We start from the raw sequence: 27,861 nt of genomic DNA on the forward strand, positions 1-27,861 counted from the left end.
AGTTGGGACATGTCAGCGAAAAATCCTTGCAAATTCTGGCAAAGCAAGGATTGTTGAAAGGTGCAAAGGCTTGCAAATTAAAATTTTGCGAGCATTGTGTTCTGGGAAAGCAAAAGAGAGTGAAATTCGGTACTGCTATCCATAATACAAAAGGTATTTTGGAATATGTTCACTCAGATGTGTGGGGGCCTTCTAAGACACCTTCATTGGGAGGAAAACACTACTTTGTTACTTTTGTTGATGACTTTTCCAGAAGAGTTTGGGTGTATACCATGAGAACTAAGGATGAAGTGCTTAGAGTTTTTCTTAAATGGAAAACTATGATCGAAAACCAGACTGGCAAGAAAATCAAGCGGCTTAGGACGGACAATGGAGGGGAATATAAAAGTGATCCGTTCTTCGATGTGTGCCAAGAGTATGGTATTGTTCGACACTTCACAGTTAGGGATACACCACAGCAGAATGGATTGGCAGGGCATATGAATTAAACATTGCTGGAGAAAGTTCGATGTATGTTGTCCAATGCTGGGTTGGGCAAGCAATTTTGGGCTGAGGCTGTGACATACGCTGGCCATCTTGTTAATCGTTTGCCATCATCTGCATTAGAAAGAAAAACTCCTATGGAGGTATGGTCTGGAAAACCGGCTACAGATTATGATTCCTTACATGTGTTTGGATCCACTGCATATTATCATGTGAAGGAGTCAAAGTTAGATCCGAGGGCAAAGAAAGCTCTCTTTATGGGAATCACTTCTGGAGTGAAGGGATTTCGTCTTTGGTGCTTAAGCACAAAGAAAATGATCTGTAGCAGAGATGTTACCTTTGATGAATCTGCCACATTGAAAAAGGTAGCAGATAAAGATATTCAGACGAGCAATACTCCACAACAGGTGGAGTGTACTCCAAAACAGGTGGAGTTTGAGCAGATGGGGATTTGCCCAGTTAATAAGTCTAATTCTCCAGCTACAATGGAGGAATTAGAGGTTGAAGAGGTTCTGACCCAAGAACCACTAAGTACACCAGAACCAGTTGCAGTTGCAAGGCCACGGAGATAAATTCGTAAACCTGCTCGATTTACTGATATGGTGGCCTACGCCCTTCCCGTTGTTGATGATATTCCTATCACTTATCAAGAAGCAATGCAAAGCTTAGAAAGTGATAAATGGAAAAGCGCCATGGATGAAGAAATGCAGTCTCTCCTAAAGAACAATACTTGGGAGTTGGTGCAATTACCGAAAGGTAAAAGGGCAATCGGATGCAAGTGGGTATTCGCAAAGAAAGATGGATCTCCTAGCAAGAAGGATATTCGCTACAAGGCAAGATTAGTAGCTAAAGGCTACGCTCAGAAGGAGGGAATTGACTACAATGATGTATTTTCCCCTGTTGTGAAGCATTCCTCCATTAGAATTTTGTTGGCCTTGGTAGCACAGTTGAATTTGGAACTAGCTCAACTTGATGTTAAGACGGCTTTCTTGGATGGTGAGTTAGAAGAGGAGATCTATATGACTCAGCCCAAATGATACATAGATGCTGGTGGTAGAAATTAGGTTTGTAAGCTGAACAAATCGCTATATGGATTGAAGTAATCCCCGAGGCAGTGGTACAAGCGATTTGATAGCTTTATGAGAAGGTAGAAGTACACAAGAAGCAAATATGACAATTGTGTGTATTTGCAGAAGCTGCATGACGGATTTTTCATTTATCTACTCTTGTATGTTGATGATATGTTAATCGCTTCGAAGAGCCAAAAAGAGATAGATAAGTTGAAGGCTCAGTTGAATCAAGAGTTCGAGATGAAAGATCTAAGTGAGGCCAAGAAGATTCTCGGCATGGAGATAAGTAGAGATAGACAAAGAGGCAAGCTTTGTTTGAATCAGAAGCAATATCTGAAAAATGTATTACAATGTTTTGGTGCAAATGAAAACACAAAACATGTAAGTACCCCACTTGCTTCTCATTTGAAACTTAGTGCTCAATTATCTCCGAAAACTGAAGAAGAAAGAGAATATATGGCAAAAGTCCCATATGCTAATGCAGTTGGGAGTTTGATGTATGCGATGGTGTGTACGCGGCCTGACATTTCACAAGTTGTTGGAGTTGTGAGCAGGTATATGCATGATCCTGGAAAAGGACATTTGCAAACTGTGAAATGGATTCTACGGTATCTTCGAAAAACCATAGATGTTGGTTTAATTTTTGAACAGGATGAAGCACTTGGTCAGTTTGTAGTTGGATATGTTGATTCTGACTTTGCTGGTGATTTAGATAAACGTCGTTCAACTACGGGGTATCTGTTTACTCTTGCGAAAGCCCTAGTGAGTTGGAAGTCTACCTTACAGTCTACAGTAGCTGTGTCTACTACAGAGGCAGAATATATGGCAGTTACAGAAGCTGTTAAGGAGGCTATTTGGCTTAATGGATTGTTGAAAGACTTAGGAGTTGTTCAAAGTCACATAAGTTTATATTGTGACAATCAGAGCGCTATTCATTTAGCGAAAAATCAAGTCTATCATTCAAGAACCAAGCATATCGATGTAAGATATCACTTTGTGCGGGAAGTCTTTGAAAAAGGAAAAATTCTACTTCAGAAGATTCCGACAGCAGATAATCCCGCAGATATGATGACCAAGGTGGTAACAACAATCAAGTTTAATCATTGTTTGAACTTGATTAACATCTTGAGAATTTGAGCACCTTCAGGTGTATGGCGCTCGAGAGCGCATTTGGAGGCACTACAAAAGATAACTTTATTGAATTTGGGGGGTTAAAGGAAGTGTGTGAAGATGTGATTATCCTAATCAAATCTTCAAGGTGGAGATTGTTGAAAAGTCAAATTAAAAGGGGTGTTGAAAAGTCAAAAAAATGGGAGGTGCAAGTGGCACCGAAAGAAAAAAATGGTAGGCAAGTTGTTTAAAGTTGAATGAGATAATTACAATTCTGGTCCCTAATTTTTTAGGCCATTTGCAAGTTAGTCCCTGAACCTCAACTATAAATAGGCCTAACCATTTCTCATTTACACCATCCCAACCAATCTTTCTCTCTTAGTTTTCTTTCTTCTCCCATTTGAGAATTCTTAAGGAATTCTATTTGTTTGTAATATTTTGAAGATAGTAAAGTTATCATCTGGTGTTAGTGCCCGAGGACGTAGGTATAATTTACCGAACCTTGTTAAAACTTTTGTGTTATTTCTTGTCCTATTTTTCTTTCAATATTTGAGGGTATAATAGTAGTATTTAATTGTGCTATTAAATTACTATAGAAGGGATATTCTGACTAAGGAAAGACTTGGTATTTAAGAGATCCATGTGATCCACCTCTCTTCCCTGGGAATTGAATTTTGTGTGATTTTTTAGTACAATAATTTACACGCTTTCGACCCTATTGGAACAACACTTGATGATCCGGAACATATCGAGAAGTACAAGAAATACGAGACTGATTACACTTGTCGGTTGATGGCAAAATATTTCTCGAAAAAGAATTTTTATGGAGGTATAAATTGCTGCCTCCTATTTTGTTCTGCTTTGAACTTTACACATGATCCTCTCCATACCGCATTATTCTTTCAGGCAACATTTTTGATGAAAAAGCAACGATAGATAGCGAGACTATATTGTCGAGCAGGTAGAGGATAAACTTTCTTCCAACAATTTCATTCCTTTTGGAATGTCTGGTGCTGAATCCTGAAACCGATATGCCATTTTAACATTTTTTGTGTAGGTGGCCTAGCACTCGATCATTTGCCGACCCAGTTCATGCATTTGAGCATCCCAGCAATGGTGGTTCAGTTTCTGAGCCAGAAACCTTAACTAACATCTCAAATGGCAAGCTTCAACTCAAGAAGAATGGCTGATGGCAAAATTGTTGGCATTTTGTCAAACGGATGGTAATGTATGTAAATAAATATACTAGAAGTTTTGTACAATTTGTCCATGTTCTATAATAATTAAATATATAATTGACGAGAAAAAAAACCGTGAAGTTGAGAATTTTTTACGTAAATTACTAAACTGAAAAAGAAAGTAGATTTAATTTTCACTTTAAAAGTTTAAGGATTGATTTTCAAATTCTGTAAATGTACAAGGGCTAACACCACATTTTGACCAATATTTTAACCTGCTTTCCTTTTCAAGTTCGAACTCTTTTTTTATTAAAAACTGGATACTATTTTTTTATCATAAAATATGGGGTGGAGAATGGATTGGTTTTTCAATTTAATTTTTTCAGGTTTGGATATTTATTCTTCGGTTAAATTATGCTGTCAATACTTGTATGTCGATAAAATTTAAAATTTAATCTTTGCTTAAAAAATTAAAATTAAATATTTTTTATTTAAAATTCCATATAATTGACAAGAAAAAGAAAACATATTAAGTTGGAAAATTTTAATAGAAAATGTTTTGGTTTTGTTTAGAATGATTGGAACTTTAACTTTTGAATAGTACACGTTTAGTTTAATTTAATAATATTAATATTGACATATTTTTTAAACAATTTATTATTATTATTTAAATGTAAACTTTCATTCAACATAAAAACAAATTAAAATATCGAATTAAGATATAATATAAAAAGGCTAAAATTTTCATAAACTCTTGTATTCTTTATAAATTTAGAATTTAGTCTTTTTACTTTTATTTATAAAAATTTAATCCTACTTTTTAGATTTTAAAATTCAAGTCTAACTTTGAACATTGTTAAGATTATTTTATTAAATTTAAATTTATTATAACTAGTTATTTTTTTAACTACATTGCTACTAAGTGAGTAACTTTTTTTATTTAAAAAAGATAACAGTACTAGAACCTGAATTTTAAAATATAGAAAATAAAAGGACTAAATTCTTAAAAATAAAAATACAGAGACTAAATTTTAAATATAAGAAAAGTACACTGACCCAACATATTTTAACCTATAATGAAATTTTAGGATGGAGTTAATAATCCGGTCCAACCCAGTTCAAATAATCAGACACCAAATTTGCAGTGATTCTTGTGAAAATAAGGGAAAACAAGAAGAAAGTAGGCAAAATATACCAAAAATGTTCTCAGAGATCCAAAAAGTAACCGATAAGGCCATGGTATTTCTTCAGAAGAAAGCACTTTCCGCTCTGTATATTCCAAAGCAAAAGCTACATATGGCTATGAACAACACCACTGCTCCTAAAGTGCAGCTTCTTTATGATCTCTGCAAAACTACTTTCACTCCTTCAGGCTTGTCTTCTTCTCCTTCTCCTCAACCAATCCACAAACTCTGCTCTCTTCTGGGTATTTTTCATTATTACCTATTTTCTTTTCTTCTTTTTTCTTTTTGGGGGTTTATTTTCATAAAGCTTTTGCATGTCGAAGTTTGATGGATTCTGCATTTGGGTTTCGTATAATGTGGTGATTTATGTAAAAGTTCGGGTTGATTAGGGTTTTAGATTTTTTTTTTAATTTTACGAATATCTGATTTGTGGTTGAACTGGCTTATTGTTGAGTTTGAAAAAATTGTTATGTGAATTGATGAAATTATTGCTTGGTTTCTGGTGTAAAGTTCTGCACATTATTTTTTCAATAAAAAAATTAAGTTGTTTTTTTTTATAGCTAAATCAACTATAATTTTAGAAGTTTTGGACAGATTGTGGCCTAATGTTTTGTTTCAGATAAAACCAAGTTATCTTGTGAAAATATTTTAGTTCTTTTTTCTTTCAATTTATGTTCCTTGTTAGTACTTGGTTATGTGGTTTAGTAACAGTGAATAAGATGGTCTTCAAGAGGGAAAGATAATCTGTTCAGATTTTGGACTAGTGCCGCTATATGAGGTTCATAATGTGATAGGGATGTGATTCTTATTCATTTTACTATGTTATGATGGCTTTAAGCCATTGTTTGTTAAATCAGATTTTGATGTTTGTTGTTTATAACGAATAACGATGTTTCATTACTTTAACCTTACCCTGTAATTCGAATATGGAGATGTAACCGTTAAGAGATTCTTAACCTGTGAAAATTAAGGATTGGTTCATGGTAAAACCATTTATTCGTGGTTCACTAGCTTAGAGAATTGGTTCAACTTTGTATAGCTTACAATTTACACAAAGATGCTAGAGTGCAGGGTTGTTCTTTTATCACTCTTTCTATGGAGCTTACTTTGTGAAGTTAGGTTTTCTCTTATTTTAACCCAAAGCAACGACAGGGTAATTGAGAAAAAAAAATTTTATGTATGGTTTTTGAATTATGCTATTAATGGAATTAACTTCTGAAAAAATGATCGAGATTGATCTTAGGCATACTTAACATGTTTCTCCTGCTTAATAAAGGAGTATTGTCTTGCCTTAATGTGCTTCTTACGTAGAGAGGATTGAATTGCAACTTTTTATGAATGGAATTTTGATTAACATCAACCTTATATATGCCATTTTTTACAGACACATTTGGCCCTGCTGATGTTGGACTTAAAGAGGAAAGTCCAGATGATGATCGAGGGCATGGATTTTTTGGACTAAATAGAGTAACTCGATGGGCTCAACCGATAACATATTTGGACATTCATGAATGTGATAGTTTTACGGTGAGCCTTACTATATAAATCTTATTCCACTTTTGATTTCATGCCCCTCTCTTTAGAGTCTCATACGATCAAGTTTACCATTTCAGGTCTTATATTCATCCTTCTATTGTGTTCCATGTCCATGAGGTTGTAGTTCATTTGTCTACATCTCCTTAGTTACATAGATATAAAATTTTAAATTGTTTTTTACCCACTTTTCCGAGTTTTCATAGGCCTCTTTTGGTGGTATTATTACACACCATCATTATCGGTTTTTGAGCTGCTGTGAACCAGAGTTCATTTAAAATCCGGCCAAAAAATTACTCCTAAGGTTCTATTATTATTGTACTTTACTCATGTTTTGAACAAATGATGTCGTATGCAGATGTGTGTATTCTGCTTTCCCACTTCTTCGGTTATTCCATTACATGACCATCCCGGGATGACCGTATTGAGCAAAGTTCTTTACGGGTCTATGCATGTGAAGGCCTATGACTGGGTTGAACCATCATGTATTAAGGAAAGCCAGGAGCCAGGTTGCCCTCAAGGTTCGGTTTTAATGTACTTTCTTTACATAACAATTATTATTACATCATGCTAGCAATGAAAGCTGATTAGTTTGGTTATTTTGTCAAAAGCTCACATATAGACTGCCAACCTTCATTAACTGAGTGGAAATGGAACATACAAAAATTTGATCAATTGGATAGCTCAGTTATGATATAATAAAGAAGAGATATAAAGCTACACCGGGTTTAGCTTTACTAGTTTAATCCGAATTCTTGCCATTACATTCAACTACCTGTTGTTATCACTATGTAATTATGAGCTATAGAATGGAACTTTTGGGCCTATGTTACTCAGGTATGAGTGTTGTATGAGTGATGGGTTCAGGTATGTGTCCAAAACCAAAATGTTTGGTTTTCCTAAGTTTTATCGTGTATTTGGAGGGTCCTCGGAAAGTCATATATTCCTACAACCATGTCAAATTTGTTGGACACAAGTACTTCATGAAAAAAATGAGTTGGGAGAACTGGGGGCTTTAGTTCTTGATATTCTACTTGTAACCAGCCCTATTTTTCTCGGGATTCTTTCTCTTTCTTGGGATAAATAGTTTGTCTTTTTTAAGTTAGTTGAAATTATAATGCTTGGGTTGTTTTAGATTGATTAATGTCAACATGGAATTATTCTGTTTCCTTTTAGGGCAGAAACTTATGACAGGATTTCTTTTTGCCAGTAAGGTTAGCAAGATTGGCGGCTGATAAAGTTTTAACTGCACCATGCGGAACCTCCATTTTGTACCCGAAAACTGGGGGCAATCTGCATTGTTTTACAGCAGTCACCCCTTGTGCCGTGCTTGATGTACTTGCTCCTCCTTACAGAGAAGATCTAGGTCGAAAATGCACTTACTATGTCGACTATCCGTATTCTGCCTTTGGTAAGTTAATCTTTCCATTCCTAATATATCATTCTTGTTGTGCTTCGATTTTTCGCCCGGTGTTGTGCAACAGGAAAACCATATGACTTATGTCATCATACATGTTACAAGGGAACGACTTTCCTCAAGGTAAAAGTTTCCGTTTCTCAGTCAGAAATAATTAAGTTGTTAAAGAACCATTCCACTGATTCTGCAGGAAATGGAGCTCAGATAAGTAACGGAAAGGAAGAGGAGTATGCATGGCTTGCAGAGATAGAAACACCAGATGACCTATATATGCGTTCGGGTGTGTATGTTGGCCCATCTATTCGGGTTTAGGGTTTGGTATATATAAATATCATGTTGGCTGCTCAGTTGTTTGGCCTGAATCTAGGGAAAGCTTTGAGAAGATAAGTCATGGCCTCAATCACGTGCAAATCTGAAATATGCTCTTTCAATGCGCTTTAAACATGGCTTTTCTCTTTGATCAATACATGTAATTGAAAAAAAGAAAAAAGAAAAAAAAGAGTAACCATAAAATTGTATGATCAAACATTTTCAGTAGGTTGTATGATCTTCAATTTCCTTGCTAGTATTTGTTCAACACATATTTGGATGCTGTGGGTACGAGAATGTGAATTTTCAAAAATCTTCTAAAGAAAGAAACAATTGAACATTTGCATGGTGGACGCTTATATCGAATATATTAAACTTGATCTTATCTTAACAATAATTGAGCCGATTTTATATTTTTCTTGAAAGTGTCATTTTATAAATACGTACAAGTACAATATCGATTAATATTCTAATCGATTTTTGATAAAATTGATCAATTTGATTTGATTCAAACAATCAAGATCTTGACCTATAAACAATCACAATCTTAAAAATTAGATATGTTCAAACAGTTATTCGAATCGAACTAGTATGAATTAAATTAACCGAATTTTTTAATCTTTAACGGTTAACCGAATTAAATTTTTTGAAAAAAAATTAACCGAACTGAAATATTTCGATTAATTCGATCGATTAATCGAATTAACCAAAATTTATATATATATATTTTGTTAAAATAAGAATAAAATGTTTAAAAAATAAATAAACTGATAATGTTTATAAGACCGAATTAATCAAATTAAAACTAGATATAATTTATATTATTAATTATTAAGTTCGATTAATTCAAGTAATTACCCGATTTCACAACCGAATTAATTGATAACTAAATTTATAAAAAATCATTAACTGACCTTTAACCGAATTAAATCAATTTTATCAATTAATTCAATTTTAACCGAAATTTTAACACTCCTCCTTAAAATACTTCAATGTTAAAAGTAATTCGTTAGCAACTCCAACGCTTAGTACGTATAAACATCATTAATTTCAGCCTGTCGAACATGTTCCGTGAATTTGCCACGTGGCAGCATCATAACCCCACCCCGACAAAAAAGGAAAAGAAAAGAAAAAAATCCGTTTTTCACGTAACCGAAAAAACTGCTAAAATAAATTATGCACGCAGATTTTCCCTTTTCTTCGCTCCATCTACCCATTTCTCTTATAAGCAAACCAAGCAATCACAAAAAAGAAAAAAAAAATCTAAAACCCAAAATCCAAATTCAGAACCCATTATTTGATTACTTTTTTTTTTCTTTTCAAAACCTTTAAAAAAAAAAAGAAAACCCAACAACAAATGTTATTATTGTTATTAATATTCTAGCAAAAAAAAAAAAGAAATAAGAAATAATGGGTTGTATCTGCAATTGCTTCGTAGGGTTGCTGAACTGCGTATTGCTAACAGTAGGCATAGGTTTCGTCATATCTGGTGCTTACCTCAACATCAAAGGTAACAGCGATTGCGAGAAAGTTTTAACCACCCCGTTAATAGTAATGGGTGGTCTTTTGCTCATCCTTTCCCTTATAGGAATAATGGGAACCTCATGCAGCAGCACCTTATGCATGTACATTTATTTGACCCTCATGTTCCTTTTGATACTCGGTGTCATCGCTTTCACCATCTTCGTTTTCATGATCACCAACCAAGCCGTCGGGAAAGTCATCGCCGATAGCGAGAAAGTCATTGAACCCAAAAACCCCATGGATTTTTCCAATTGGTTGGCCAATAAAGTCAATAAGGAGAATAACTGGAAAAAGATCAAGAGTTGTCTCATTGATGCCAGGCTTTGTACCACCGACGAATATAAACTTGAATTTAACTTCTTGGTGTTAGTGGATCAGGTCCCTGACATCGAGGTTTATAACAAGAGCCTCCATGATTTACAGGTATTCATTATAATTACATATATTCTATTATTTAAGCCTGACTAAGTTGGTGTAATGAATCCATCAAACATCAAATTAATTATTGCACCATAAAAATTAGATAGGTTTGATCTATGATTATTGAGTCTTTCTAAAAGATCTATTAAATTCATCAAGTTGTATTATTAACGGAATTCATTGTCGGCCCTTGTAAAATACTCGGCGTTTTTTTTATCCGGCTTGGGATTCAAATTCTTAAACTTATAATTATCCGGTTTTTTTTTTTTGGCAGGTGGCGTGTTGTAAGCCGCCGGATGTGTGTGGGTTTACACAGAAGAACGAGTTAGTGTGGGAAGTGCCGAAATCGGGACCGTCGTCGAAAGACAAGGACTGTAAGAAATGGAGCAATGATGGGGATAAGATGTGCTTTGAGTGCGATTCATGCAAAGTTGGGGTGGTTGAAAACCTAAAGAGGGAATGGAAGGCTTTGGCGTTAATCAATATCTGTCTCTTAGCTTTCTTAATTCTCATTTACATGCTCGGTTGTTGTTCTTTTTGTTGCTAATAAATAGTTTTTTATAATTAATTTTTATTATGTTTCTGAAAAAAAATTGTAAGTGTTTATGATTAATTGTCTTTATTGTGTTGTAAAATTATAAAATTATTTTTATAAAACTTTTTAAGGTATTAAAGTCTTAAATGAGATATTTATGTTGTTTTAGCTTAAGTTTGAGACAATTTGAATTGGGCTCTGTCATTGTTGAGTTAAGATGGAGTAGATTGAGTTACCTAGTCAACTGAACTAGTGTATATGTAAGCTTAGTTAAACTTTTGTATCTTTAATTTATATTATTTAGTAGAAAAATATTAATTTGGAATCAAAATCAAAATACGGCAAAATTCAATCATATGATCTTTTTATAAAAGTGTCTCACTTGAATATACCGTCATAATAAGCTGACCCAAACAATCTACAAAAAATATATGGGAAAATGTTCTTTACAATACTCATCAGTCGTCGCACTCCCAACCTAACGAATGCCTCATTTTGTTCCTTCAAGTTGAATGCAACAGTACTTTTAGTTGACATTTGTCACTCTGTAAATACTCTTACTTGGCATCGTGACAAAAAGAGCTAGAACATACACAACAAACATAGTGCTTACACTCTACTAAAATTCGACCTCAACACTTTTAAACCTTCATTCTAGTAGCTTTTTGCATCATTTATGATGTGAACTGCATCTATTCTAATAGTTTTCTGCATCTCTTATGGTGTAAACAGCTATCATTGTATTATTCTACATCTTGTATGATATAATTGTTAAAACAAATAGGGTATAATGCTTACTTCTACCCAAAATCCCTCCCTAATTCTAAAATAAGAGGAAAAATGTATTTAAACACTTTCAAAGCTACATCCTCCTAATTGTTACTATAGCAACAATGCAAATTAAGCTAAGGCAAAATTTGCAAAACAATGTTAATTTTAAATAAATATGAAATATAATGATTAGTACTTTATAAAAAAAATACTCTTGTATAAGTAATTTAAAAAAAAATTAACCATGAAGTGTGGTGTGTTAAGATTGTTTCCTCATGCCTTAATCATGAAATCGAAGATTTCATCCTTGCCTATGAAAATAGAACACATTTCTTAACTAATTATTTATCTTTTTCAGAGAACACCCACAACGAGAGAATTGATGATTGCTATAGGCGAACATCCTAATTTCGACAAAATAAACATTTATTTCATTTTCTTTGTATATTTTTTTACTAATTTCACAATATTTATACATTTTCATAGAAAATTATAGTAATTTAAAATAATAAATTAAAGAATTGTTTAACAAGGGAGGCTGATAGAGTTAAAAAACGCACATTGTGATATTTGAATTCATGCCACTAGCCGGGGCGAATCTAGGGGGTTGGCAGGGGCTTCATTTTGGCCCTTTAAAATTTTTAAAATTTTAAATTAGTAAAAGTAAAATTGTACTTTGACCCCCTAAAAATGATAAAATTTTGATTTAATCCTTTAAAAATTACATTTTTATTATCATAAAAATTACAATTTAATTTCACCCCCTAAAAAAATTTTCTGACTTTGCCCCTAGCCACTAGCATGCATCTATAAAATCTTATTTTTATTACTTCAACCAAACCTTTATTTTAATACCTTTATACATTTCAATATTTTACAATTGTTTCACTCACGTTTGTATATATTGATAATGTTGACGATTGAATTGGTGTTATAAATCAACTCGACATTAACTTAAAAAAATAAAAACACCATAATAAATAATTAGAATGCATTTAATATTTTTAATCTAATATATTTTTCTATTTAAAATTTCTTTTATTTACAATTTTAACTCCTTTTTTTTTATTTTGATTTCATACATAGTAGATATATATAATTCAAACATTATTTTCAAATAGGTAATAGCTATAGTATACGCGTATCATTTTCAACATCAATTTAATTTCTCATCCATAGGACCATATTTATGATTTAATTTCATAATTAATTTTTTTTAAGAAGTTAATCTACCTCCTAAATTTAAGCTAACGAAAGAAAAAAATATCAATTATTGCCGTGATATTTCTAAAAAGAAATAAATCTACCATTAATGCAATATTATTTTTATTTAATTTGATGAAAATAATAAATTAAATATAAAACTGTGATTGTAGATTAAATATTTCAAAAAAATAAATTAAACTAAACAACCTTATTGATGTCTATTAGCATTTGTTTAACAGGTTATTAAAAATTTTAATTTTTTTTCTACTTTTATTTATCTTAAAAATCTTGATTCTACGAGTAATAATTAATTTAAAACTATTATTATTTTAATTTCTTTGTGGGCACCCTACATTTTTTTTTTCGAATGACTGCATTCAATAGTTAATGATTGGAAACAAAACCAACCGGTTTTAGTTGTATAGCATATTGTACCGACAATGACAGTGCAGCACATAACCATGAGAATTATATAAAAAAATTGAGCTTCACTTTCATTAATATTAAATATATAACCATAATTAGGTTAAGTAATTTCTTTAATTTTGCACTAAAATCAAGCTAATAATTTCCGGAATTTTTAGGATCTGTTATAAAAATTATTTAATATTTATTGTTATTTAAATTTTAGGTTAAGTAATTTTGCTTATTTCCTCATATTTCGCTTAAATTATTTTTTTAATTCTAAACAAAATTAGTAGATTATTTATTGTATTATTTTTTAACTTATAAACATATGGTACCATAGAGTCTAGAAGTTTTGTTTAAGAAATAAATAAATAAATAAAATATAATAAAAATCCCTTAAATAAATTTATCCAAAAAAAAAACCAAAAAGATTAGTCGTACTACGAGGTTTCCGTGAAACTCGTATGAACATGTACCTAATTAAAGAAAAAAAAATTAAATAAATCCACCGACGACGACACGGTTTCTATTTTTAATGTCACCGCAAAAGTAAAATTTAAACCCCCCTCTCTCCCAAAAATACTAAAAAAGGACCATTTTCTTTCATAGTTTAGCTACTACAATTTGTCTATGCCCTTGTTCTTCTTCTTACATTGTTGCCGGCCGGAGCCATCACCGACGTTGCCATAATCATTGTTTCATTGTAAAGACAGTAACATATATTGTCTTGTTTTTTTAAGGAAATATTTGGATAAAAATGGTGGCATTACGAGTTGAACAACTGAAGCAGTTGAAGGACATTTTCGCGAGGTTCGACATGGATTCCGACGGAAGCCTCACCGTTCTCGAGCTGGCGGCGTTATTGAGATCGCTAGGGCTGAAGCCATCGGGTGATCAAATCCATGCGCTGTTAGCCAAAATGGATTCCAACGGCAACGGTGCGGTGGAATTCGATGAACTAGCCAATACTATATTGCCTACAATGAAAGATGAGATACTGGTGAACCAAGAGCAGCTCACGGAGGTTTTTCGGTTGTTCGACCGTGACGGAAATGGGTATATCACGGCGGCGGAGCTGGCTGGTTGCATGGCGAAAATGGGTCATCCGTTGACGTATAAAGAGTTAACGGATATGATAAAAGAGGCTGATGCCGATGGGGATGGTGTCATTAGCTTCAATGAGTTTTCTTCTGTAATGGTAAAGTCGGCCTTGGAATTTCTGGGCATTTCTTTATCATCATCTTAACTAATACTAAAGTTTTAGTTAGGTTAACTATGGTTATTATTTTTGCTCTCTTTTTGTGTAAACATCATAACCTCGGATCATTCATAACGACGGTTCTTATGTGACTAATTTCAACCACTGAAATATATTCTTTTGGTAGTGATGGCTGTTTTGGTTTCAAAAGTTGAACTGTAATTATAAATTGTGTTTGGATTACTGGGCCGAGAGGCCTTATATAATACCCAGGTGGACAGCCCGTATGCTCGTTTTACTAAACATGACACTGGGCTTTTACAAACAATTGAAGGCCGTATTCTAGCTTTGCCTACAGCAGCCAATGCACACCCAAAGAGGCACTCACAATGTTAACAAGAATATCCAAACTCAAAAACCGAATTTTATGATCTTTAGTTGTCGATTTAAGCTATTATATTGGTTGGATTTGATTTTAAGTATAATACATTTAATTATTAAAAAATTAAAATTTTAATACAATACTTATAATCTTTTCTCAAACCTTAAATCAGAAAAAAATACATTTAAATATATTTAAACCCAAGTTATCTTCATTTTTTTAAAATTTTAATGTTTGAAACTTAGATGGATTTTATGAAAAAAAAAACTTGAATGGGGTTTAGACCAATTCTGTAATGGTACTTCCATATATATAGTAGTTGGATAGATCTGTAAGTTTTGAATGAATTTATGAGATGAAATCATGTATTCAACACATTTTTTTTATAATTAAATGATGGTATCTATATAAGTGTGGAATGGCCCTATTACTTATCAAAATGGGAAAAGATAGTCACTGATTGCATGCACTAGGCACAGTGCCTCATTTACTTGATCAAAGACTGAAGAAGAAAACTGTACATATACACAGCTTTTAAGACCCCCCACCTACCATCATCACCATCATCATGTTATAATGTATTTCACCCCTCCCACCTAAACTAACACAAAAAAACACTAGTACAATTAAACCCCCAATTTCCATGGCTCTAAATGAAAGCAAGACGAATTATCACATGTATACCCCTTAAAAAAAAGCAAAATAAGCTCAGATCTTCCATGGGAATGTAACTTTCAAACTCTAAGCAAATAGATACTAAGTTCAGGTGTTCCATTGCTATCAGGATTCATCATATAGAAAGCTTCTGAATCTCTTGACCCAACAATTCTCTCGAATTTAGCCCTCATATACATAAGTTCACCACCGTCAGGACCAGCTTCAACTTCATTCCCGGCCGGTAAAACCCCTGCTCCGGTGGAGATTGGTTCCACAGCTTTCAAAATCTTCCATTCTCTGTCACCACAGTCCCTCCTCGTAGCAAACCCACATTTCTTTCCATTGCAGTAAGTTCTCCAAGTGGTCTCTTCTAACAATCTCACTACAGTAGTACCCTTTTTATTATTGTCTTCTGCTTTGGGTTTATCGCACTCTAGAGCAATCCTGACCAACCCGGACGCCATTTCTCGAACCAAACCACTTATGGGCGTCGCCAGTTCGACGAGGAAAGCTGGTGGGGAACCGGCTTCTTTCTGCAAGGCGAAGTGAACGTGTCCTCGCCTGTAACCAAAAAGAGTACCGATCACTCGTGACCCGAGGCCAAAAGGAAGGCTCGAACGGCTCTTCCTAAAAGATGAAACAGCAGATCGGAGCCTTGCGATGGAAACAGCAGCAGCCGGAAGCTTTTTCTTCCTTGGTGTGGACAAAGAAACATGGGTTTTAATACCTGATCTTCCATTCTTGTCATCCTCATTAGGTGTTGTTGAAGAGGCTTCGGTATCTTCGGTTGCAACTTTGTTAGTCCAATGGAAGTGTCTCTTGGAAGAGGAAGAGTCTTGAGAGGATGTTGCCATACCTGGCTTAAGATATGAAAGGGAGAAGATAAAAACAAAGATTACTGGGGGCAAGAGTAGCTATCTCTCCTTAAAAGAATAAAAGACAGTGTGAAAAACAGTTCATGCTTTTATTATTAATTATTTAATTTCTTGGGGTAATGCACCAAAAAACCAAATATTAATTTCTGGGGCTATTAAATTCTTTGTTTCTAGTTCTTTGGTTTAGTGAAAGACAATCCTGACAAAAGAAACATAAAGCTGCCCCACCAGCCGATTTAGGACGTTTATAATTTTTTTATATTACTTTCATTCACTTTATTACTAATTTATATTCTACCTAATTTTCTTCTTACCAATTTTTATTTAGAGCGAGTTTAGATGAACGTTATGTTTACTTACAATTTATGTAAATATAGTAGTGATGGTAAGATTAAATAATATAGTGTAAGACAAAAATAAAACTAAACGCACCATATCCCACTGTCCATCCAAACTCACTCTAATTTTCAAAGATTGATTAACTGAATCAAACTAGTATTATTGGAATTAACCGAACATTTTAATCTTTTAACCGTTAATCGAATCGAAGTATTTCAGTTAATTCAGTCGGTTAACCAAAATTTATATGTTTTATTTTTTTTGTTAAAACAAGTATAAAACATATAAAAATAAATTAATAATATTTATTTGACTGGATTAACCGAATTAGTAATAGCCTAATATTATAATATATAATATTATTTATTAAATTTCAGTTAATTACTAGATTTTGAACTGAATCAACAATTAACTGAAATTTCAAAAAGTCTTTAACCAACATGCGACTGAACTAGATTGGTTAAGCAACTAATTAATCAAATTAGATCAATTTTTAACCGAAGTTTGAACACCTATACTCGCTTCTCCATTTTTTTTATTCAATTCAATGGAGGTATATTAAGGATTGTTTATTTTTTTATTAATTCAAGAATTTCATGTTTGATAAAAAAATATTCTTTTGTTTTTTTTTATCCAATCCATTTTCTTGATGAAGTAATGAGTTTATCGTATTAATTACTTTTATTATATTTATAAAAAAGAACAGAGTGATAGATTTCTAATCCAAATGTTATATTAGAGTGAAACTTTTACTTTTTAGGTTTAAGAGAATGGATCTTAGCTTTTTATAATTAGTAAACTCACAATAGTATTCCCTTTAATCATATTTTCGTACCTTCAAATTTTAGAAAAATGGACAATAAAAAAAAACAATTTCTTAATGAGAAATATTATTCACAATGAAATTTGTTGGACTTGTGACGGAGGACAATTTATATACTTGTTGCAATAGAATCGTTCGATTTTCAGGTTTAATTTCAATTTATCATAATTTTAGAAAAGAATTCCTTAATATAAAGCAAATTATGGAAAGTGCTAAAATCATAATTAAGTTAATTCATATGATTAAGTGATAAAAACGTTGAATATAGGTTATTTGATTAAATTTCCTTAGGTGCTTAATTTGTGGAGTAGCTAATGAAAACTTTGATCAAATGATTGGTACACAAATTTTTATTGTGGTGGAACATGCTCTAATCCTCTAAGCTACAACCCCAATAATCTCGTCTCCATTGAATTAATTTTCTTGAGTATATCTAAAAAAAAAAAACCCATTTCTTTCTTTAATCATTTCAGGCGATGGGAGATTTCGGTGTTTTGCTTAAGACTTTTTCTTTTCTTTCTTTTATTAGTTCTCTCTCACATGGAAAAAAAAACATTTCTTTCTTTAATTAGGGTTCTTTGACAATTTGCATAAGCTTATAATTTATAAATGAATACATTTAAAGCCAAAGGTAAATTTATTAATTGAAAAAACATTAGGGGTATGATAAAGGTGGAAGATGTCCCAAATTCCCCAATCATTGCTTTTGGGTGCACAATTTTGTGTGGGGATTGATCCCTAGAATTTTATTAAAACCTTAATCATAGAAGTCATAAAAAGCAAAATATTTTACAATTAATAAAAAAAAAAGTTACCAATTCCTGACAGAAGAATGACCTTTTCCACTATGTGTTGACTGCTTTTCACTTTTGATTTCCTGCCTGTTTTTTTGTTCAAATTGAAAACTTATGTATGTTTTGGCAAGATTATGTATGTTTTGTAATATCAAGGCATGTTCAAGTTATTTTATATAATATATTTATAAACCCTTTTATTGTATTGACAACATATATAGTATGATATATCTTTCATGTTTGCCTATTAATTTTACTTTACTAAAACGAATTTATTTTAAATTGAATCTTTTAGCTCTTTATACATATATATATATAATGTGTGTTAGAGTTATGGTGGTGGTTTATAAAAAGGGTTACGTTGTCCCACTGTACCATGGCCATCCTTTTCCTAGTTTTATGGCTTTCATATCCTTTCATGGCAAAGAAAAAGAAGAAAAAGATTAAATACGGGGGACATTCATCAGTTGGCCGTATAGGGGCTTAGTTTCAGTGGGATGCACTCCCTTATAATATACAAAATATAATATAAAATCGTAAATAAAATTCAAATTTATATCCTAAAAGCATAGAATTAATATACACAAAAATCAATGTGTGATGTGTTTTTTGTTTGTTTGATGATCTACTCATCATTCTTCAAAAGTTCAGCCTGCTGCTCTTCAATAGTTAGCCCACTTTGCTTTGTTAATTTTTACATCATTATTACATATATTTATATTTATATACTCCCTTAATGCGGTCTTTTTTCTTTTTTCTAGTTTGAAAGGTAGAGCCCTCCCACTGCACATATTCTGTGGGACTAATTATTTTTTTTATAGATTATAACCAACTCCATTTCTAGCTTCCTCCATTATTTAAGCTATATATATATACAAATGGCTAGTTTTCTATAACTTATATAGGGGCATGTACCAATGGTGGTCGAGTGTCTTTTTTTTATGGGTTTGAGGCATGACTCATGAGTGATGTTATATACAGGAAACAATGATTGACTAAATTAAGGGAGAGAAGAAAAAACAGTCTGATAATTTTACCAATTTTAGTGAAGAAAAAAAGAACAAGTAAACGAGTGATGGTAAAAGGCTCTTTGTCAAATGACTGGAAATTGGATGGTGTTGGTGGAGTAGTAGCAAGTCTAGTGACAAAGGCGTTGTGTCATTTTTTGAGTACCGAGATTGAAGAAGATGTTATAGATGCTGCGATTTGAAATTTAAAAATGTTGAGCTTGTTTTTTTCCAGTTGGATTTTGCTCATGGTTCATACAGATATAGACAATTGTAATTCATTTGAAATTTAAATGGTTCATTTTTTTCGTGAAAATATCATTTTTTCCTTTTTTTTAGAATAAAGCTTCATTTGGAGGGATGGTAAAATTGATTCTAATGAGACGATATGAAATATATCCATATTTATGGGGGAATATAAAGCACGACAAATAATGTGTCTCAATGGCATTTTCATGGCTGCCTACTTAGGGAGGAAAAAAGTGTTCACTACAAGCAAAAACTACAAGGGATCAACTAAGGAGGTTTCTGACAAGTCACAAATCCTAGGAAAATCACACACACATATATATAATCAGATCGAATTATGTTTTAGAAAAAAATCTAACCAAAAGTGATATGAAGAACAGCATAAGAATTGAAGAAATCACAGCAGCAAGCCAGCGAAACTCATAAACTGCACCATTGTTTATCGCATTCTCCGTGGCTTGCTTGTTGTGCTGGATTTTCCGGCGGTAGCCCCAACACCTTGACGATCATTTTCTGCCCTCTCTGACAATGCCTTGTTGCCCTACTTAAGAAATAAAACAAACCGGGTTGATCCAACTTATAATCTGTGTCGCCATTGTTGGAGAAGAATTGAGGATGTGAGGTCTGGCATTTGTCATACTCCTACTGTATCACCACCAACACCGACTCTTTTTCGTGCGTAAACTCTGAACCATAAGTTCAAAAATGTGTGAGTATCAGATACAATATATAAATTTGACGAGTATATGTATGTTTAAACTTTCGAAAAATTTTCATCTACTCTATCGTGTTAAATCTCAATATCTATATCCGAATATGTATGGATAGAAAACAATGAAGAATCGAAGAAAGTAAGCAACTATATTGATGATCAACTTACTTACGGATGGTGTCATTAACGATGAACCTGTTGGTGGATGCCCAGTTGTTGTAGGTTCGATTGTCATGCTTTGGTACAATCCAGCCATTATCACCATTAACTTCATATTTAGCACAAATTACAGTGTAAAAGTGGATGATGAGGAAAGAGAAAAAGAAAACATTGCTGAAAGGGAACGCCATTGTTAATTCAGCAAATGTGGGGGTTGTTTCAGACTCTAGGGTTCTTGGAGAGTAGGCTTAAAAGGATGTGAAAATTTTTGAATTTAATTAATTACCTATGTGAAAATTGAATATAGTTTATTTGAATATGTATATTTTATTTCTCATGATGTTTTCAATGTTTTTTAGGCTAAGTAAATCCCACCCTTATATCCCGATATGATTGAACATATATAATGTGTATTTGGTATGAAGAAAGAAAAGAAGTTTAAAACACGAAAGTAATATCCTAGCAACAACTAGGAAGGTTCTGATAAATCACAAATCCTAGAAAAATCACGTATATAATCAGATCGAATTATGTTAAAAGAAAAAAAGCTAACCAAAAGCTGATACGAAGAACAACGTAAGAGTTGAAAAAATCACAGCAGCAAGCCAATGGACCTCATAAACTGCACCATTGTTCATCGCATTGTTAGAGTATAGTACATTAGTAACAATATACCTGCTTTGCTCCTTGTAAGCATGGGATGCACATATGTTGAGGGTCAGGGATATAATCAGCTGAAGATGAGCAAGACTCGGCGGTGGCTGGTTCTTGTAAAGGTATTGAATCAGCTTGAGGAATATCAATCATATTTGAGTCAACAAGGGGCTGAACCCTACAAATCACATTCAATGAGTAAAGGTGATTCATACACAGATTTTGTATAAGGAAGTTTGTGATTTTTTCCTAACTGAAAGGCTTTGCATAAAGGCATGTTTTTATCTATTTTTAATGGCAGCTTACAATCATGTACGAGTTTAAGACAAAACATTGACAGAAGCATGGCCTAATCTATGATGCGACTCTTGAGTGGACGCTTGAATACAATGTATACATTTTTTAGTATGAACAATAGAAGTAAGAGAAGAGTCAACAGCAATAGTACTAGCATCATAAGCTACTCTAGTATTAATCGAAGCATCTCTAGAAACATCAACAGTATCGCAAACTTATACATTGTCTCTGGATTACAATTAACGACGAATTCGTCTATTGCCTGGACAATCTTCTCCACCATTTCCTGCCCTCTCTGATAGTACCCGGTTGCCCAACTTAATTATTAAATAAATCGGGTCGATCCAACTTATAAACTGTGTCGCCATTGTTGGAGAAGAACTGAGAATGTGAGGTCTGGCATTTGTCGTACTCCACCAATACCGAGTCTTTCTTGTACCTAAAATCAGAACACCAGTTCGAGAATCGTGTGAATATCAGGTAAGTACATGTTATATCCCGATACTTGCATATGAATATGTATTGATGGAAAACAGCGAAGAATCGAAGCAAGTAAAGTACAACTATATGGATGATCAAATCTACTTACGGAGAGTGTCATTAACGAAGCACATGTTGGTGGATGCCCAGTTGTTGTAGGTTTGATAGTCATGCTTTGGTACAATCCAGCCATTATCACAAATAACAGTGTAAAAGTGGGTGCTGAGGAAAGAGAAAAAAGAAAATATTGATGAAAGGGGACGCCATTGTTAATTTAGCAATTGTGGGGATTGTTTCAGAAACTATGGCTGAAGGAGGGTTCTAGTGGCAAGGCTAAAATGGTAGTGAATTTTTTTTAATTTATAGTAGTGGATTTGGGGAGATAATCTTTGACCTGGTAAGCACAATTACTCAATAACCATTTTTCAAGTAAAAACTTAAAAAATCTTTGTTTTAGATATAGTATTCTTATTTGGTAATTATAATTATCGAAATGGGTTGTAATTTATTTTGTTTTTTGTTTTCTTTTCAGACTTTTTTTTATATATTTAATTACTTGAGCCCACATTATTGCTCATTTAATTTTAGAAATATTAATATATATTGTAAATAAAATTAAATAAAATTATTTTTGAATTATTAAATAGCCTTTGGACGAGGTGCGTAAATTTGTTGAGATAATTTCTTAAATTGAATTCATTGGATAGTGAATTTTTTAATAAGAGAAATTAAAACAAATAATTAGTATGTTTCAATTTTTTTTAAAGTTATATAGTTATAAATACAGGTTCAGAGAATTATAAAGTAAAATTTGTTATTCAACTAATATAAATTATAATGAATAAAGAATTGAAAGAATTGAAAGAATCCATCCATAACATGCACATATTAACACTAATGATTCACACATTATAATTACGTACGATAAGATTCTAACATTGACCCGATTCTATTATTGAAACTTCAAATATGATAGTTCAATATGGGCAAATTAGGTTTAACTTCATTTTTTCATATAACCTTCTTAGGTCAATTTCTTTTTAATGCTTTATTAGTAGGGACGAAGTCTGAAAATTTTTTGGGGCGGAATTCAATTATATATTTTTACTACCATAAAAATATAATTTCACCATTTTAATAGCTTACATCTTTATGATTATTAAAGAATTAAATAAAAATTTTACCATTTTAAGAATCAAAATATAATTTTACTATTACTAATTTAAAATTTTATAAATTATAAACTCGCTTTCCATTTTCAAATGCTGAGGCACACCTGCCACCTCGGCTCTCCACTGTGTTTATATTTTGTAAATATATATATTTTCATTTATAAAATTTAAAGTCTTTCCAAAAATATTTAGATACTTAATTTATTTTTCAATTTTTTTCTTCATTTATATGCAAGCAAGTAGTAACATTAGGCCTGAATAAAGGCCAGATATGAGCAATTTATCTACCCATAAGACAAATGTTAAAAAGAATGGAATGGAATTGGAATAAGTTGATTGAATTATTTAAACCGGTTGAATAGGTTTATTTAATTATATTTTTATTTTTTTATATCTAAAAATTAATTTAATGTAAAATAAATTATTAAGTATAATTGACAATTAATAAAGTTAGCCACCCTCTTTTTCTTTTTCTTCGAAATTAGCCGCCTTCTTATAATTTTAGTTCTCTAAGTAATTTTCAGTAAATATCAATCAAGTCAAATACACATGCAGTAATGCTTTCTAAACCAGTTTGGTAGTCAAATCACTAATTTGTGAATCTAATCGGTAAATTTTAATTAAAAATTTATTAAAAATTCGGTTTTACGAGTTTAATAGATTTTTAGCTGATTCAAGTAGTTCATATCAATTCTTGATCTAACTGGTTTAAAATTACTCTTCAACCCAATACCTCTGTCAATTTCTAACCTTATACTATTCAAACAACATTTATATGCAGCAGAGGAAATTGTGCAACATCTAAAATCACAAATTGTCTTTTTTTTAATGAATTTTTTATGCAGTGTGATAGAATCTGAGTTAAGCCTGGAGTGCACAGGCGAGATAACATGCTTTATTTATGTTGATTGAATAATATTGTGAGGAATTTGTGCAACATTTTTCTTGTATTTTGTTGTTTCTTGGACATCTTCTTTTGATATTTGTTGTTTCGAGCTCGTTACTTGCTGATTTCTTGATTGATCTGTCGATTGTATTTCTACAAAGAACGGAATAGTTCTTGTAATTACAATGATGCAGTGAATGGTAGGATATGGGTTTTGTGGAAGAAAAATGTTTCTTTGGAGCCTCTTGTCAACACAGAACAAAGCCTTACTTGCAAATTTGTTTTTAATAGAATATCTGGTTTTTTTTTACTGCTGTTTATGGTAGAAATGATGGTGCCGAAAGGAAGAATTTATGGAAGCATTCGATGGAAATTCAGAAAATTGTTATTGGGGGGCCATGATTAATTGCAGGAGACTTCAATGTTTTGTTTGACTCTTCAGAAAGTTCAGATTTTACTGGAGATAAGAGTTTATCCAATGATATTAAAGACTTCAGAGACTGTGTTGGGGAGTTGGATGTGCATGATCACTCTTATAATGGTTCATTTTTCACATGGTATAATCATCAAGCGGATAATCCATTGGCAAGGAAGCTTGATCCAGCATTGGCATGTAGCACTTGGCATTTGTTTTTTTTCCACATTCTATGGTGGAGTTTGTCTCTCCACATGTTTCAGATCACTGTCCAATACCGATTAACTTAGGCTTGAATTTTCACCTCCAAAGCCTTTAAAGTTTTTCATTTCTTGGGCAAAACATCCTAACTTCTTGACTATTGTGGAGGACTCATGGAATGAAGATGTAGGGTTGATCCTATGATTATTCTGTTTCAGAAATTGAAAAGAGTTAAGAAGGTACTTGGAAAGATGAATTTGGAGTACTTATAGTGCTATCTCGCGAAGAGGTCCAAGTAAAAAAAAAAGGAACTTGAAAGAGTTCAGCTAGAAACTCTTAACGCTCCTAATGATATTGATTAGTTGGAAAAAGAAGGATATTGTACAAGGAGTATAGAAGTTTGCTTGAAGCTGAAGAATGTCATTTCAGACAGAAATCTAGAGTTCTTTGGTTAAAAGAAGGGGATTCAAGCACTATGTTTTTCATAGAGTAGTAAGGATAAAGAATAATAGAAATCCTATAAAGGTTTTGGTTAATGATGCAAGGAGGATTAGAATGTGCAGACTCCTTCAGTTGAGTTTTTAAGGGAGATCTCATTCCCTCGGAGTGCTAATTCTAGGCAGATTACAGCAAATGAAGTTAAGATTGCAATGTTTGCTTAGAATGGGGATAAGGCTCCAGGGCCAGATGGTTTCACTTCAACATTTTTTAAAGTTGCTTGGGATATTGTTGGTGCAGATGTGACAAAGGCCATTCTTAATTTATTTCTTTCAGACAAGGAAACTTCTGCCGGCATTCAATTGCTCTTCTTCCAATGGTAATCAGGTTAAGCATTACAGGCCGATATCTTGCTGCTCTACTGTGTATAAGTGCGTGACTAGGATCATAATGAACAGGCTGACTAGTTACCTTCCGCTTATAATTTCTAAGAATCAATCAGCTTTTGTCCAAATGAGAAACATTTCAGACAATATTCTTTTAGCTCAAGAACTGGTTTGTGTTTATGGTAGGGAATTTTTGTCACTAAGGTGTGTTAGTCATATAGCTTTATTTAAAATCTTGTTAATTAGTTAGCAGTTAGCAGTTATATTTTCTGTTATCCTCTTTCTGTTATTTTTTCATTTCCACTTGTATATAACAGTATCTTTTGTATCAAATACATTGAGCAATTTCTTTTTACTTTCATTCTACATGGTATCAGATGTGATATTTCTCTATTATAATTCCTTGTCCTTTCTTGTTTTCCAAACAATTTTCTTCTTGATTTTCCTTTCCTACGATGGCCCTCCATGATCATACATTACCTTCTAGTCCATACTATCTTCATCCAAATGAAAACCCAGCTTTGGTTCTTGTTTCTCCCGTCCTATCAAGCTCGAATTATCATTCTTGGTCTCGAGCAATGACAATGGCACTTTTATCCAAGAACAAGCTCCAGTTTGTTAATGGCACCATCACAGTTCCGCTTCGAACAGACCCTCTTTACTCAGCTTGGGAACGATGTAATACTATGGTGCTTTCTTGGTTGCACCATTCCATCTCACCTTCGATCATGAACAGTGTTCTTTGGCTTGATTTTGCTTCTGATGTTTGGCGCGATCTCCGGGAACGTTTTTCTCAGGGAGATGTTTTCCGCATTTCTGATCTTCAAGAAGAAATCAATGCATTCAAACAAGATGATCGCTCAGTCACTGATTATTTTACTGAGTTAAAGATCCTCTGGGATGAATTGATAAATTTTAGACCAATTCCAGTTTGTTCTTGTCCCACATCTTGCTCTTGTGGTGTTTTTGCTACTCTTCAAAAGTATCATGATAATGATTATGTGATTCGATTCCTTAAAGGTCTCCATGATCGTTTTGCTGCTGTTCGTTCTCAAATCATGCTCATTGATCCGTTGCCTACGATCAACAAAACGTTTTCTTTGGTTATTCAACAAGAACGTCACCTACTTGCTGCTAGCTCTTCCCAACTGTTTGTCAGTAACACACTGCGCCAACATCCTTCTTCAAGGAAATCTCAGCCGAAATCGACTTCTGACTCACGGCAGTGCACCTTTTGTGGCAAATCCAGGCATACTGTTGATACATGCTATGAGAAGCATGGTTATCCACCTGGTTACAAGACTCGTGGGCGGACTTCTCGTGCACACGCAGTACTTACTGATGGTGAGGCACCATCTTTGGACGCTTCACAGTCTGTTGCTATTTTGCCACCTGATTCTCCTGTTACTTTGACACAAGATCAGTTACAGCAGCTCCTTACATTGCTTCCATCTTCTACCTCCCCTACTCATGTTACCAATTCCCCCTCTTCTTTACCTTTACAGCCTTCTGTATCTTCAGGTAACCTCTTTTCTTTTCAACCCCACCATTGGATCATTGATACTGGTGCAACTGATCACATTACACACTCTTTATCTTTTTTTGCCTCTTTTCATTCCATTAAACCAGTATATATTAATCTTCCAAATGGTACCAAAGTTTGTGCTCGAATTTCTGGTACAGTCATTTTTAGTAATAGCCTATACATTACTAATGTTCTGTATGTTCCCCAATTTACTTTCAATCTTTTATCTGTAACCAAACTCACTGCTACACTACCTTGCTCTTTTACTTTTCACAAAACTTATTGCTCTTTACAGGCCCTTCCATCTTTGACGATGATTGGTACAGCTAAAGTTCTACATGGTTTCTATATTTTGGACTCACCAGCTCAAACTCTCTCTATTACCACACCAATTGCCTTATCAGCTACTAACACGTCATGTTCCCTTTGGCATCCTCGTCTCGGTTATCTTTCTGACTCCAGATTGAAGCTTCTTTCTCCTTACATACCTTCATTGTCCATATCACCTAATGCACCTTGTAAAGCTTGTCATTTGGCAAAACAAAAGAAAATATCCTTTCCTGTAAGCACTTCTGTATCCAATGAAAATTTGCCCTTGTTCATATGGATATTTGGGGCCCAACCGATATTGTTTCTATTACTGGTCATCGTTACTTTCTTACTATTGTTGATGATTTTAGTCGCTTTACTTGGATTATCTTATTAAGAACAAAATCTGAAGTTCGTACCCATATTCAGAATTTTTTTACCCTTGTTGAAACTCAATTTTCATCCAAAATTAAAGTCATTCGAACTGATAATGGCAGTGAGTTTGCCATTCCAGCTTTTTATGCTTCCAAAGGCGTTATTCATCAAACCTCTTGTGTTGAAACCCCGCAACAAAACGGTCTTGTTGAACGTAAGCACCAACATATTCTCAATGTCTCACGAGCTCTATTATTTCATGCTGGTTTACCTAAGCATTTTTGGGGACATGCTGTTCTTCATTCAGTTTTTCTTATCAACCGCACCCCAACACCTCTTTTAGCTAACCTCACTCATTTTGACCATTTATACCAAACTAA

General features: G+C 33.1%; 5 protein-coding genes and 1 long non-coding RNA gene across 9 annotated transcripts; 4 read left to right on the plus strand and 2 right to left on the minus strand.

Moving 5' to 3' along the window:
• Positions 1-462: 462 nt before the first annotated feature.
• On the plus strand, positions 463-3,965 carry LOC107943919 (uncharacterized). Its single transcript, XM_041081567.1, has 4 exons — positions 463-475; positions 3,355-3,492; positions 3,570-3,624; positions 3,721-3,965. The coding sequence occupies exons 1-4, from the start codon at positions 463-465 to the stop codon at positions 3,851-3,853; spliced, it is 339 nt and encodes a 112-aa protein (XP_040937501.1). The 3' UTR covers positions 3,854-3,965.
• A 937-nt stretch (positions 3,966-4,902) lies between these two features.
• On the plus strand, positions 4,903-8,540 carry LOC107943921 (plant cysteine oxidase 3). Of its 4 annotated transcripts, none has more exons than XM_016877734.2 (6): positions 4,905-5,267; positions 6,410-6,552; positions 6,917-7,079; positions 7,769-7,969; positions 8,081-8,098; positions 8,166-8,540. In XM_016877734.2, exons 1-6 carry the CDS (start codon positions 4,931-4,933, stop codon positions 8,285-8,287), a joined length of 984 nt encoding a protein of 327 aa, XP_016733223.2. In that variant the 5' UTR covers positions 4,905-4,930; the 3' UTR covers positions 8,288-8,540. The 4 variants fall into 4 exon arrangements, with proteins under 4 accessions (XP_016733224.2, XP_016733223.2, XP_016733225.2 ...); XM_016877737.2 differs by having other exon boundaries at positions 4,937-5,267; positions 8,043-8,098; XM_016877735.2 differs by lacking the exon at positions 8,081-8,098 and having other exon boundaries at positions 4,903-5,267.
• A 1,015-nt stretch (positions 8,541-9,555) lies between these two features.
• LOC107943920 (tetraspanin-8) lies at positions 9,556-11,038 on the plus strand. The gene is made up of 2 exons (XM_016877733.2): positions 9,556-10,231; positions 10,503-11,038. The coding sequence occupies exons 1-2, from the start codon at positions 9,695-9,697 to the stop codon at positions 10,773-10,775; spliced, it is 810 nt and encodes a 269-aa protein (XP_016733222.1). The 5' UTR covers positions 9,556-9,694; the 3' UTR covers positions 10,776-11,038.
• Positions 11,039-13,705: 2,667 nt separating this feature from the next.
• Positions 13,706-14,781, plus strand: LOC107943918 (probable calcium-binding protein CML15). The gene has a single exon (XM_016877731.2). It carries the CDS (start codon positions 13,906-13,908, stop codon positions 14,392-14,394), a length of 489 nt encoding a protein of 162 aa, XP_016733220.1. The 5' UTR covers positions 13,706-13,905; the 3' UTR covers positions 14,395-14,781.
• A 407-nt stretch (positions 14,782-15,188) lies between these two features.
• LOC107943917 (protein MIZU-KUSSEI 1) lies at positions 15,189-16,504 on the minus strand. The gene has a single exon (XM_016877729.2). It carries the CDS (start codon positions 16,237-16,239, stop codon positions 15,463-15,465), a length of 777 nt encoding a protein of 258 aa, XP_016733218.1. The 5' UTR covers positions 16,240-16,504; the 3' UTR covers positions 15,189-15,462.
• Positions 16,505-21,445: 4,941 nt separating this feature from the next.
• Positions 21,446-22,092, minus strand: LOC121209643 (uncharacterized). The gene is made up of 2 exons (XR_005904754.1): positions 21,884-22,092; positions 21,446-21,733 (listed from the first exon to the last, which is right to left on the minus strand). It is a non-coding gene; the product is annotated as an uncharacterized lncRNA (long non-coding RNA).
• Between the last annotated feature and the right edge of the window lie 5,769 nt (positions 22,093-27,861).

The sequence above is a fragment of the Gossypium hirsutum genome, chromosome A11 (genome assembly GCF_007990345.1).
Source record: "Gossypium hirsutum isolate 1008001.06 chromosome A11, Gossypium_hirsutum_v2.1, whole genome shotgun sequence".
NCBI classification, from domain to species: Eukaryota; Viridiplantae; Streptophyta; class Magnoliopsida; order Malvales; family Malvaceae; genus Gossypium; species Gossypium hirsutum.

What these genes read in the sequence shown, in the direction of transcription:
- LOC107943919 (XM_041081567.1), top strand. An exon ending in GAAAAAGAATTTTTATGGAG is followed by an intron (nt 3,493 to 3,569) that starts GTATAAATTGCT and finishes TTATTCTTTCAG; the next exon opens with GCAACATTTTTGATGAAAAA. An exon ending in GAGACTATATTGTCGAGCAG is followed by an intron (nt 3,625 to 3,720) that starts GTAGAGGATAAA and finishes TTTTTTGTGTAG; the next exon opens with GTGGCCTAGCACTCGATCAT.
- LOC107943921 (XM_016877734.2), top strand. Translation starts at nt 4,931, where the DNA reads ATGGAGTTAATAATCCGGTCCAACCCAGTTCAAATAATCAGACACCAA. An exon ending in CAAACTCTGCTCTCTTCTGG is followed by an intron (nt 5,268 to 6,409) that starts GTATTTTTCATT and finishes CATTTTTTACAG; the next exon opens with ACACATTTGGCCCTGCTGAT. An exon ending in ATGAATGTGATAGTTTTACG is followed by an intron (nt 6,553 to 6,916) that starts GTGAGCCTTACT and finishes TGTCGTATGCAG; the next exon opens with ATGTGTGTATTCTGCTTTCC.
- LOC107943920 (XM_016877733.2), top strand. Translation starts at nt 9,695, where the DNA reads ATGGGTTGTATCTGCAATTGCTTCGTAGGGTTGCTGAACTGCGTATTG. An exon ending in AGAGCCTCCATGATTTACAG is followed by an intron (nt 10,232 to 10,502) that starts GTATTCATTATA and finishes TTTTTTTGGCAG; the next exon opens with GTGGCGTGTTGTAAGCCGCC.
- LOC107943918 (XM_016877731.2), top strand. Translation starts at nt 13,906, where the DNA reads ATGGTGGCATTACGAGTTGAACAACTGAAGCAGTTGAAGGACATTTTC.
- LOC107943917 (XM_016877729.2), bottom strand. Translation starts at nt 16,239, where the DNA reads ATGGCAACATCCTCTCAAGACTCTTCCTCTTCCAAGAGACACTTCCAT.